Consider the following 11,352-nt stretch of genomic DNA (forward strand, 5'->3'; position numbering starts at 1 on the left):
TTCTGGCCCTAGTGATGACCAGAAGGACCTGTTTAGCTTGGCGATAATTTGTTTCAATCAATCGCAGTCTTGCTTTTTGCTGCCCAGCTCATCTCATCTCTGGCCTGAGAACACCCCAGGCTGGCTGCTGTGTCCTCTGACATACCATCTGGTCTTCCCAGCCTTCTTGCTTCTGGGCACCGTGATGGTCCAGGCTCCTCCACCTCACTTCCTGTCTTAGACCCAGGCCACCGTTTGCTCTCGGGTGCCCCCGCCTTCCTTGGTTTTTACTGCCACTGAACTTCAAGCACAGGAGGCTTCCCCTCCTCCATAATCAGAGTCACTTCCTTTAGAGCAGATTCTTAGAACTGGAGGGGCTGGGCAAAGGTGTGAGCCAACAAGCTCATCTTCTGTCACTGCCGGCATCCTTCAAACCTCTGCGGCCCAGCCCAGCCTGCACCGTTCCTCTTCCCGGCATCCTAACTCCTGGCTCCCACCTGCAGCCCTCCCACATTTCTCCAGCTTCTCTCCACTCTGCATCACGAAAGATCTGGGTGCTGGAAATGATAGGCGGACAGGCAGATGGACCAACTGTGTTTCTGCAGGTCTCTGGGTCCTGGCCACAGCTGGTGGACCTGGGGTCTTTGCTTGGGTCATCTGTGTGGCTGGAAAGCCCGGCCCTTCCTTTTCCTTGGGGAAAGCCTCCAGGTTGGACTGGAGTCTCGTCCCCACCTCCCACTGTGCTGCCCGGTGACGACCTGGCGCTGCTTCAGCCCTCACCCCCACTTTACACCGTACAGACACCCAGCGCACCCTGGGTACCAGCCGGGGGCCACACTAGTCGCCCGGTAGCCCATGGCCAGCTCTGTCCCAGAAGTCACAGGCCCAGACCCTGTAAACGGCCTCTGCTGAACTGCAGTCAGGGTATGGGGTCACAGGGAGCCCATTTCCCTGAGGGCAAAAGCAAGTCCTTTGTCGGCACTGTGCACCCAGCCAAGCCCCAGTCCTTGAGCCCCTGCCCTCCCCACTGCCCTGCCATCTGCCTGGGCTCCCAGGTAGGCAGTCACCTGCACAGATGCCCCGTGAGGACCAGGTCACGCGGGAGCAGCGGACCCTGGGAAAGACGGACCATGCCCGCACGTGTGTGCGTGTGACCTTGGCCCAGCCCGAGCCCCGCTGGAAACAGCAGCTGTCCCCTGGCCGCAGGTACGCCACTTGGAGTGCGGCCAGCCTGGAGGAAGGATCAATGCCAAGAGGAGGGGAAGGGTCCCTCCGCAGGTGGCTCTGGGCTGGCTCCAGCCCCATAAATACTTGCAGGCCCCGAGGGCAGGTGTCACAGAGGCAGCCGCACACCATGGGGCGCTGGGAGCTAGCCGTCTTGGGCCTCGCCTGCTGCTTGGCAGTCGCGAGTGGGGTGAAGGTAAGCGAGAGACCAGCTGAGGGGTCAGCCATGGGAGGGAGCCCCCTCTCACCTTTGCTAAGCCAGACCTGGAACCTGGGGACAGGGACCAGCAGGGGGAAGACAGAGAGTCACTGGCAGAACCCGACCACCATTGTTAACAGCATGGACGCCTCAGGCTGCCAAATACAGAGTATCTAATTCAACGGGAATTTCACATAAACCACGAGTCAATTTTGGTGTATGTTTCACCCAATGATTAGGATATACACTTAAAAATATACATATCATTGTTTATTTGAAATTCAAGTGTAACTGGTCAACCTTGCTGAGTCAACCACCTGACCCACAACCCCCCTCTGGCTCTGTTGTCTCTCTAGAGACATCAGTGTGGTCCCCCTTTCCCAGAACGGGTGACGGGGCCCCAGAACAGACGAGCGATTTGCCCAACATCACACAGCCACTGTAGCTGAGCAGGAATCTGGAATCCACGTTAGTCCAACACTGGAGTCCAGTTCCTGGGGTAACCTCCATCTCCTGCTCCTCCAGCACCTGCTTGCTACAGCTTCTCTGCCCAGACACAAGTCAGGAGGTCCAGCCAACCCTCCTGGGGCAGCCAACCCTGCCCACCCTCACTGACCTCTTGCGGGTATGAGCACCCAGGCAGGGAGACATTTCCAGAACGGAGCCAATAGCCACATGCAGATGGTGTGGGTGCTCCGGCAGGGCTCTGGTCGAGGGCCCAAGCGCCCCCCAGGCTGGTCCTTCCACCCCTCAGCCTGCTCTTCAGACCCCTGCTGCCCAGAGCTTCAGGCCTGGTCCTGGGTGCCCTTTGCCACTCTCCTTCTTCTGGGGGCTTCTTTCCTGGGGGCTGTGGGGGCCCGGGTTTCCTCTGTGCTGTTCCAGCAGCCAGCGACACCCCTCCCCACACTGCCACCATGGCCAGGGGCCCCACGCCCTGTCCACCATGAGGGGCCTTCAGGCCGGTCTCAGTCACACAAAGCTGTCAACCCCGAGCCCCCCAGTGCCCTCTCCCAGCAGCCAGGGAGGCTGTTCAGGAAGAAACACCTGGAGCGTGGAGGGATGGGAGAGACAGGGGCCCAGCTCCCAGGGCATCTGGCCGGGCTGGCTCCCGGCTTCTTCCTCTGAAGTTCCAGCCCGGCCTGGAACTTTGATCCCCCTGTCCCAGCGAGGCAGGGGGCCCCTCCCAGCCCAGAGTTAGATCAGAAGGCAGCTGGGATCTGGGCAGGCCTGGGATGTGGGGCTGGCCCACTCTAACCCCCCTGGAACCTAGCTCAGGAGAGATCCAGAAAGCCCGGACCTGCTTTCCCCCCAGATCAGCGGGGCAAAGCTCTGGGAGAGAAGGGCCCAGCTGGCGCCAGCTCAGTGGGAGTTCTGGCAACCTTGGGTGAGCAGGGGTCTGTCCTGGCTTGGAGCACAGGGGTTGTGAGGATTTGAGGGGACTCAGTCAAGGGGGAGATGAGGGGAGGAGGAAGAAGGGCCTGCTGATCAGGAAGCTCACTGCTGGGCGTGAACAATTCGGCATCCCTCAGGCGCCAACCACTGCCAGCAGCTGGGCAAGCCAACAGGTCACGAGGGGGATAGTGTTGTCACCCATCTTACAGGCAGGTAAACTGAGGCTCAAGGTCACGGGCAGCCATGATGAGAAGCCAAACCTCCACCCCACCTGTCCCAGCCTTCTTGGAATGCTTCCCTGAGTGCAGACACATGGCTTGAACCAGCCCCCTCTGAGATTCAGGGAGCAGGACACCCTGGGGGTACAGGTGGGGTGGGATGGGGATTGAACCGGCTCCTCCAGTGATATGAGCAAGTGGCAGGGGTCTCAGTCCCAGATGCAGGTGGGCCCTTCCTTGGAGCTGTCTCGGGGGAACCTCTGGGAACCCGGAGCCTGCAGGGGGGCTCTCCTCCTCCAGGGGCCCACCAGCCAGAGCCCCCCTGAACTCTCCCCTCCCTGCCCAGCTGGGCTCCGTGTACACCGAAGGTGGCTTCGTGGAGGGCGTCAACAAGAAGCTGAGCCTCTTTGGAGACTCTGTCGACATCTTCAAGGGCATCCCCTTCGCCGCCGCCCCCAAGGCCCTGGAGAAGCCCGAGCGACACCCCGGCTGGCAAGGTGGGAGCAGGTGAGGATGGGCCAGGTCCCGAGGCTGGGGGGCCCACCCTCACGCCAGCTCTTCCGGCCGCCCACAGGGATCCTGAAGGCCAAAAGCTTCAAGAAACGGTGCCTGCAGGCCACGCTCACCCAGGACAGCACCTACGGAAATGAGGACTGCCTCTACCTCAACATCTGGGTCCCCCAGGGCGGGAAGGAAGGTCTGTTTTCCCCCCTACGCCCTCCAGCTCCCCAAACAGCCAGAGGCCTGGCTCCGGCCCCTGGGTTGTGTCTGGGGGCTCCAGAGCTGAACTTCCTGACATCAGCACAGATCGGATGGGGTGGGGGGGATGGGCAGGACATGGGAGGGGTGTGGGCGTGTCGGAGGGGTGTATCTGGCATCACGGAGCCTGCTCCCCTCCCCCTCAGTCTCCCACGACCTGCCCGTCATGATCTGGATCTACGGAGGTGCCTTCCTCATGGGGTCCAGCCAGGGGGCCAACTTTCTCAGCAACTACCTCTACGACGGGGAGGAGATCGCCACGCGGGGCAACGTCATCGTGGTCACTTTCAACTACCGCGTTGGGCCCCTGGGCTTTCTCAGCACTGGGGACTCCAACCTGCCAGGTCTGCCGGGGGCACCAGGCGGGGGGAGCCAGTGTGCCGGGCCCCTGAGCGTCCCTCATCCCCAGATAGCTGCCTACAGCCCCCCCGAAAGGGCCCAGCCTCCCATCTGCTAAATGAGGGGGGCTGGAGCTGGACCGTGAGACACAGGAGCCGCTTGGCAGCTGAAGCGAAAGAGAAGAGGCTGCCGGCCAGCTGGCCAGACCCCAAAAGACGTGGGGGTGGGAGCCACTGAGAGACACAGGAGCTGGCACACCCAGGCGGCACCTCGGGGCGGGGCGGGGAAGGACACAGAAGTCCCTGGACAGACAGGAGGGACTCTGGCCAGGAGAGAGCTGAGCCCAGGGCCTCCAGCTCCCCTTCCCCCAGCCTGAGATGCCCCTCCCCCAGCACCCGCCCACCCAGCCTCCCGGGGACACACCACGCACCACCCTGGGGCTGGACAGGGTCTCCACGCTGTCAGGGACAATCTCATCCCACTCACATGGACTGTGTGCCTAATGTGGGCCAAGCCCCCTGAGGAAGCCCCCTCACCCCGCCCACAGGTAACTATGGCCTTTGGGATCAGCACATGGCCATTGCCTGGGTGAAGAGGAACATTGAGGCCTTCGGAGGAGACCCCAACAACATCACCCTCTTTGGGGAGTCGGCCGGAGGTGCCAGTGTCTCTCTGCAGGTCTGGGGGCCCCTAAAGGGGTTGCTCAGAGGAGTGGGAGGCAGTCAATGGTGATGGGGAGAAGCAAGGCTGACAGGCGCCGCCGTGGGGGTGTCCCTGGCTGAGCCCTGCAGACAGGCGGGCGCAGGGGGTGACTGGACCTCTGTATTGCAGACCCTCTCTCCCTACAACAAGGGCCTCATCAAGCGAGCCATCAGCCAGAGTGGCGTGGGTCTGTGCCCATGGGCCATCCAGGAGAATCCCCTTTTCTGGGCTAAAAGGGTAAGGGGGGGCTCTAGGGGGCGGGGCCTCCCTCCTTTTCACTCTCTTCTGGACCCTGTGTCTGACACCCTGAGCACTGCCTCTCTGTCCCCAACCCCCAGATTGCAGAGAAGGTGGGATGCCCCGTGGACGACACCAGCAAGATGGCTGGGTGTCTGAAGATCACCGACCCCCGTGCCCTGACGCTGGCCTATAAGCTGCCCCTGGGAAGCACGGAATGTGAGTAGGGGCTGCTGGGGGCTGGGGACCCGGGGGCTCCCCACTGGGCGCTGGATCTCATCCTGGCTCTGTCGCCAGCTCGCTGGCATCCCCGGGCAGCTCGTTGCCAGCCCTGCCCTGGCAGCCCTCTGTGGCCACAGCTGGAAGTGGGGGAGGGGTCTTTCCTCTTGTCTTCGGTGGGTCATGACCCCTTGGAGAACAGTTTGGCCCCATCCCCAACCACGCACACTTAGGCGACCATTCGTACATGATTTTCAGCAGATTTATGGACCCCAGATCAAGAAAGCCTCTGCACATAGATACGCATTCATTCTTTCCTCCGCTCACGAGTTCAGCAAACATCTCCTGAACACCTGCAGCAGCGTTCCCCTTCTAGCTCTGCTACTCTGTATCCCAGGAAGGCCAGGGGCCCACTGGCAGAATCCTGCAGGTGTCAGTTTCATCAACGCAGGAAGCTATCATTCTCTCTCACTCCTTCTAAGGCAAAGTGCAATGCAAACGCCATCGTTTGCATCTGGAGCTAATGTGAAGTAAATCATAAGTGCTACGTAAACATCTTGGCCCAAGACGCAGACCAACTTCATATCTGAGAGTTCCGCATCTGGGGAGTCGAGCAACTGCAGATTGAAAACATTAAAAAAAAATTCCAGGAAGTTCCAAAAAGCAAAATTTGCCCTCCCCGAAACGCCCTGCCCACCCCCCACCCCACTGCAGGGCTTCCCTGATAGCTCAGTAAAGAATCCGCCTGCAATGCAGGAGATCCTGCTTCGATTCCTGGGTCAGGAAGACCTGATGGAGGAGGGATAGACTACCCACTCCAGCATTCTTGGGCTTCCCTGGTGGCTCAGCTGGTAAAGAATCTGCCCGTGATGTGGGAGCCTTGGGTTCGATCCCTGGGTTGGGCAGATCTGCTAGAGAAGGGAACGGCTACCCACTCCAGTATTCTGGCCTGGAGAATTCCATGGACTGTATAGTCCATGGGGTTGCAAAGGGTCAGACACGCAGAGTCGTACACAACTGAGAGACTTTCACTTTCACTACCCTAGCTGCTAAGCTGCTAAGTCACTTCAGTCCTGTCCAACTCTGTGCGACCCCATAGACGGCAGCCCACCAGGCTCCCCCATCCCTGGGATTCTCCAGGCAAGAACACTGGAGTGGGTTGCCATTTCCTTCTCCAATGCAGGAAAATGAAAAGTGAAAGTGAAGTCACTTAGTCATGCCCGACATTCAGTGAACCCATGGACTGCAGCCTTCCAGGCTCCGCCGTCCATGGGATTTCCCAGGCAAGAGTACTGGGGTGGGGTGCCATACCCTTCTCCATCACTATGCTAGAATGCCCTGTAACTATTTACATAATGTTTGTATAGCATTTACAATTATTTACATAGCATTTATTTTGCACTAGGTATTAAAAGTCATCTAGAAATGATTTAAAGTATATGGGAGGATGGGGGTTTCCCAGGTAGCTTACTGGTAAAGAATCTGTGTGCCAATGCAGGAGACAGGTTCAATCCCTGGGTTGGGAAGGTCCCCTGGAGAAGGAAATAGCAACCCACTCCAGTATTCCTGCCTGGTGAATCCCAGGGACAGAGGAGCCACACACGCATATGTATATGGGGAGATGTCGGTAGGTTGTATGCAAATAGTGCACCATTTTATATAAGAGATTTGAGCACTTGGATGTTGGTGTCTTGGTAGCAACAGTCACGGATTTGCAGAAATGTGACTGTGTTTTGTTTTGAGCTGAATTGGAGGGGAAACGGGACAGGCCTAATGGGGGCAGGGCATATGGTCCTTTGGGGCCAGTTCAGGGGTCTCACACCATTTCTGGCTGACACACTGGAATCCGCCACAGAGGTGGGTTCCAGTGCCCCCCAACAGAGAGGGGGCACCTCTTTCTCCAACGGTCCCCTCCAGGATTTCTAGACTTTCCTCCTTGATTTAAGAGAGCAAGAGAACAGGGACCAAAAAACAAAAAGAGAGAGAGAGAATAGGGAGAGGGCATCAGGTTGCAGAGAGGGAGCAGGTCTGGCACCTGGACCAGTTCTTGTCGTCCTGGGTGATTTTGCGCCCAGGGAATGCGTGGCAGAGCCTGCAGGCGGTTCTAGTGGTTGCAGGCGGTTCTAGTGGTTGCAGTCGGGGACAGGGCACCACTGGAGTCTAGTGGGTTGAGGTCAGGGAGGCTGCTAACACTATACACTGTGCAGGATGGCGCTCCCACGACATAGAATGAAGGGGTCAGAAGGTCAATAATGCTGAAGCCGAGGAACCTCTCTCTCCATCAAAGGAGGTGCAGCTCCTTGGTGGCCTCAGGATGGAGTCAGCTCCTGCCCCGGAGGTCTGGGGGAGGCGCCGGTGGGTACCAGAAGGTTTGAGAACATGCTGCTGTTCGCCCCCAGACCCCAAGCTGCACTATCTGTCCTTTGTCCCCGTCATCGATGGAGACTTCATCCCTGATGACCCCGTCAACCTGTACGCCAACGCTGCGGACATCGACTACATAGCCGGCACCAACGACATGGACGGCCACCTCTTCGTCGGGCTGGATGTGCCAGCCATCAACAGCAACAAACGGGACGTCACGGAGTAAGCTGGGGAAGTGGAGGGGGTGCGGAGGGGGTGGCATCAGCCGAATGAGGAAGTCGGCGCCATGACGGCGGTGAGGGGTCGTCCGTGACCGTCTGTTGCATCGGTGTTACTGGTGCTCGGTTGCTCGGCCACGTCTGACTCTTTGCAACCCCATGGACTGCTGCGCGCCAGGCTTCCCTGTCCTTCACCATCTCCCAGAGCTTGCTCAAACGCATGTCCATCGTGTCGGTGATGCCATCCAATCATCTCATCCTCTGTCGCTGCCTTCTCCTCCTGCTCTCGATCTTTCCCAGCATCAGGGTCTTTGCCAGTGAGTCGGCTCTTCACCTTAGGTGGCCAAAGTACTGGAGCTTCAGCTTCAGCATCAGTCCTTCCAGTGAATATTCAGGGTTGATTTCCTGACTGGTTTGATCTTGCAGTCACAGGGCGGCAGATACCCTCCCGTGGGCAGGGGGTGGAGGGTCCAGTGCCCGTTTTGGTGTCTGCAGGGAAGACTTCTATAAGCTGGTCAGCGGGCTCACTGTGACCAAGGGGCTCAGAGGTGCCAATGCCACGTACGAGGTGTACACCGAGCCCTGGGCCCAGGACTCATCCCAGGAGACCAGGAAGAAGACCATGGTGGACCTGGAAACTGATATCCTCTTCCTGATCCCCACGAAGATCGCTGTGGCCCAGCACAAGAGCCATGCCAAGTGAGGAGGGCGGGCGGGGGTGGCCCACCAGGGATCCCAAACACCTTCCCAGTGAGGCCTTGAGGCAGGCAGCTCCCAGGAGTCCAGGAGGCCCGGGAAAGCCAGGCTCAGTTCCCACCTGTGTCTGCGCTGTCTGCCAGGCCTGATGGGCCTTGAGAGGGCCCGTCCTCCCAGCCTCAGCTCGGGGGCTTTACTGAACCCTCCTGTGACTCCCGGCCCAGGCCAGGCCTGCACCCTCTCCCACACCCCTCGGCCCTCCCCGTCAGAAAGTCCTTGAGTTGGCCTTCTATCCGCAAGCTGTCTGGAAGGCGGCACCACTGGGTGATATTCTCTGCAGTGGGTTTCAAATTTGACAACTTTCAGAACAAGCCTGCAGCCAATTTCAAACCTTCCATGTGATAATAGCCAATGAAAATGAAAAATAAGCAAGGGATGCTTAAAACGTAGGAAGATAAAATTTCACCTAGAACCCAGGTGGCAGAGTGGTAAAGAATCTCCCTGCCAATACAGGAGACACAGGTTCCATCCCTGGGTCGGGAAGATCCCCGGGAGGAGAGAATGGCAACCCTCTCCAGCATTCTTGCCTGCAGAATCCCCATGGACAGAGGAGTCCGTGGGGTCACAGAGTCAGACGTGACTGAGCACACACGCAGAAATCTAGGATGAAAATTCGGCAATAAATTTGGTTGGAGCTTCCTGTCAGTCGAGGCCAAAAGGAAATAACTGAGGATGCATACTACCTTGTCCCATCAAATCAAGAATACAGATTCATGTGCAGAGAAAAACAATGTCTCTTGATACTGAATTATGAAGATGCCTCTATACCATTGGTGGAGGCCAAGCGTAAATGCACTTGAAATTGTAGAATCCATGAAGTCAAAAATTTGGCCACAGTTTTCCTTCTCCTGGGTGAAGAGATCCAGATCCTTCCTGAGTCTTTTTTTTATTTTAATGTATTTATTTTGAACTTGCTGCATAGTTTGTGGGATTCAGTTCCCCAACCAGGTATTGAACCTGTGCCCTTTGTAGTGAAAGCACTGATTCCCAACCACTGGGCTGCCAGGGAATTCCCCTTCCTGAGTCTTGTGGGAATTGCCCAGACCCTTCCCTACTCCCCCATGGCCTTCCCCTGGGGCCCATCTCTGGAGTGGGCAGCCCCAGGTGGGCATCCTGCCAACCTGGGCGGTCATCCCTCCCTCCTCAGGAGTGCCAACACCTACACCTACCTGTTCTCCCAACCGTCTCGGATGCCCCTTTACCCCAAGTGGATGGGGGCTGACCATGCCGATGACCTCCAGTATGTCTTTGGGAAGCCCTTCGCCACCCCCCTGGGCTACCGGGCCCAAGACAGGACTGTCTCCAAGGCCATGATTGCCTACTGGACCAACTTTGCCAGAACTGGGTAAGACAGGGGTGGGGACGGCCTCTGTCCACATCACCCTGCAGGCTGGGGGTTCAGTCCCTGTTCCCTTAAACACTTACCCTCCCTGAGCCTGAGCACTCCGTGTGAGGCCAAGGGCTCCCGGCTGGGCCCTAGGATGTTCATGTGCCCAACCAGTGCCTGGGAGATGTGGAAGTGCCTAAGGGGCAGAGGGTGGAAGACTGCTCAGGTGAGCAGGGGATGGGGGTCTCCAGCCTCCTGTGAGCCCCCTGACCCCACCTAGCCACCCAGCCTTTTTTCTCACTCTGCAGGGACCCTAACACGGGCCACTCGACAGTGCCCACAAACTGGGATCCCTACACCCTAGAAGACGGTAACTACCTGGAAATCAACAAGCAGATGGATAGCAACTCTATGAAGCTGCACCTGAGGACCAACTACCTGCAGTTCTGGACCCAGACCTACCAGGCACTGCCCACGGTGACCGGCGAGGGGGCCAGCTCGGTGCCCCCCGCGGACAGCTCTGAGGCCAGCCCCGTGCCCCCCGCGGACAGCTCTGAGGCCACCACTGAACCCTCTGCGGGTGACTCTGAGGTGGCTCAGATGCCTGTCGTCATTGGCTTCTAATGTCCTTGGCCTCCAGGGGCCACAGGAGACCCCAGGACCCACCTTCCCTCCCAAGTGCCTCCTGAATAAAGCCTCAACCATCTCTCTCTGGGGTCTCTTTTTGCTCCCAAGACCCAGCTGGTGGAAAAAGGGGTCTTCAGTTATCACGAGCCCCAGGCGCCCAGCCCAAGGTGTTTCCCTCCATCCGTCAGCCCTCAAGCCCAGGAAGCCAACAGGACCATCCTCTTTAAAGAGGAGGAAACAGGTCCATAGCAGTGAAGTGTCAGGCTAGGACTGGGACTCAGGTGTGGACCGCTCCCATGAAAGGCCCTCGGCTCCCAGATGCTGGGCTCTGCTACTGAGGGTGGGCAGGGCCGCAGCCAAGAGAAAAACTGGGTTCTGCAGGGGGCGGCCACCTCTGGACCCCGGGAGCCCAGCCACGCCCAGGTCCTCTGGGGCGTGGGGAGAGACCACTGTTCCAACTACAGTCTGGGGGAGAGAATCGGATTCTGCCTCCAGGCGGCTCCACGTCCACGAGGACAGAGCATCGCACTGGAAGGACAGGAGCAAAGGTTGCAAGAGGAGCCCACGTGGGGCTGTGCCCCGTGAGGGCGCGAGAGGCAGAGGGCAGGGTCAGGGCCGTCCCCGCCGCTGGGAATCCAGCCTGGGTACGTGCCCGAGGACATCAGAGCAAGAGTCACACCCAGAGGCTCCAAAGCCAGTGCTCGCAACAAGGCCGGGGGCTCCCTCTCTCCCCTCCCCTCGACCATTCTGTGGTCACTGTGGGGTGGGGGTGAGGGCCCAGCGGGTCTAGGG

At 58.8% G+C, this 11,352-nt stretch overlaps 1 protein-coding gene across 1 annotated transcript; it reads left to right on the forward strand.

The window, feature by feature from the left end:
• Positions 1,318-10,642, forward strand: CEL (carboxyl ester lipase). The gene is made up of 11 exons (XM_005687291.3): positions 1,318-1,399; positions 3,359-3,509; positions 3,587-3,709; positions 3,918-4,115; positions 4,658-4,788; positions 4,942-5,049; positions 5,151-5,268; positions 7,668-7,854; positions 8,346-8,549; positions 9,754-9,951; positions 10,242-10,642. Exons 1-11 carry the CDS (start codon positions 1,334-1,336, stop codon positions 10,555-10,557), a joined length of 1,800 nt encoding a protein of 599 aa, XP_005687348.3. The 5' UTR covers positions 1,318-1,333; the 3' UTR covers positions 10,558-10,642.

Source organism: Capra hircus, chromosome 11 (genome assembly GCF_001704415.2).
Source record: "Capra hircus breed San Clemente chromosome 11, ASM170441v1, whole genome shotgun sequence".
NCBI classification, from domain to species: domain Eukaryota; kingdom Metazoa; phylum Chordata; class Mammalia; order Artiodactyla; family Bovidae; genus Capra; species Capra hircus.

Bases quoted from the DNA above. Each gene is read 5' to 3' on its own strand.
- CEL (XM_005687291.3), top strand. From the start codon at position 1,334: ATGGGGCGCTGGGAGCTAGCCGTCTTGGGCCTCGCCTGCTGCTTGGCA. The intron at 3,510-3,586 runs GTGGGAGCAGGT...GGCCGCCCACAG, and splicing joins GCGACACCCCGGCTGGCAAG to GGATCCTGAAGGCCAAAAGC. The intron at 3,710-3,917 runs GTCTGTTTTCCC...CCTCCCCCTCAG, and splicing joins CCCCCAGGGCGGGAAGGAAG to TCTCCCACGACCTGCCCGTC.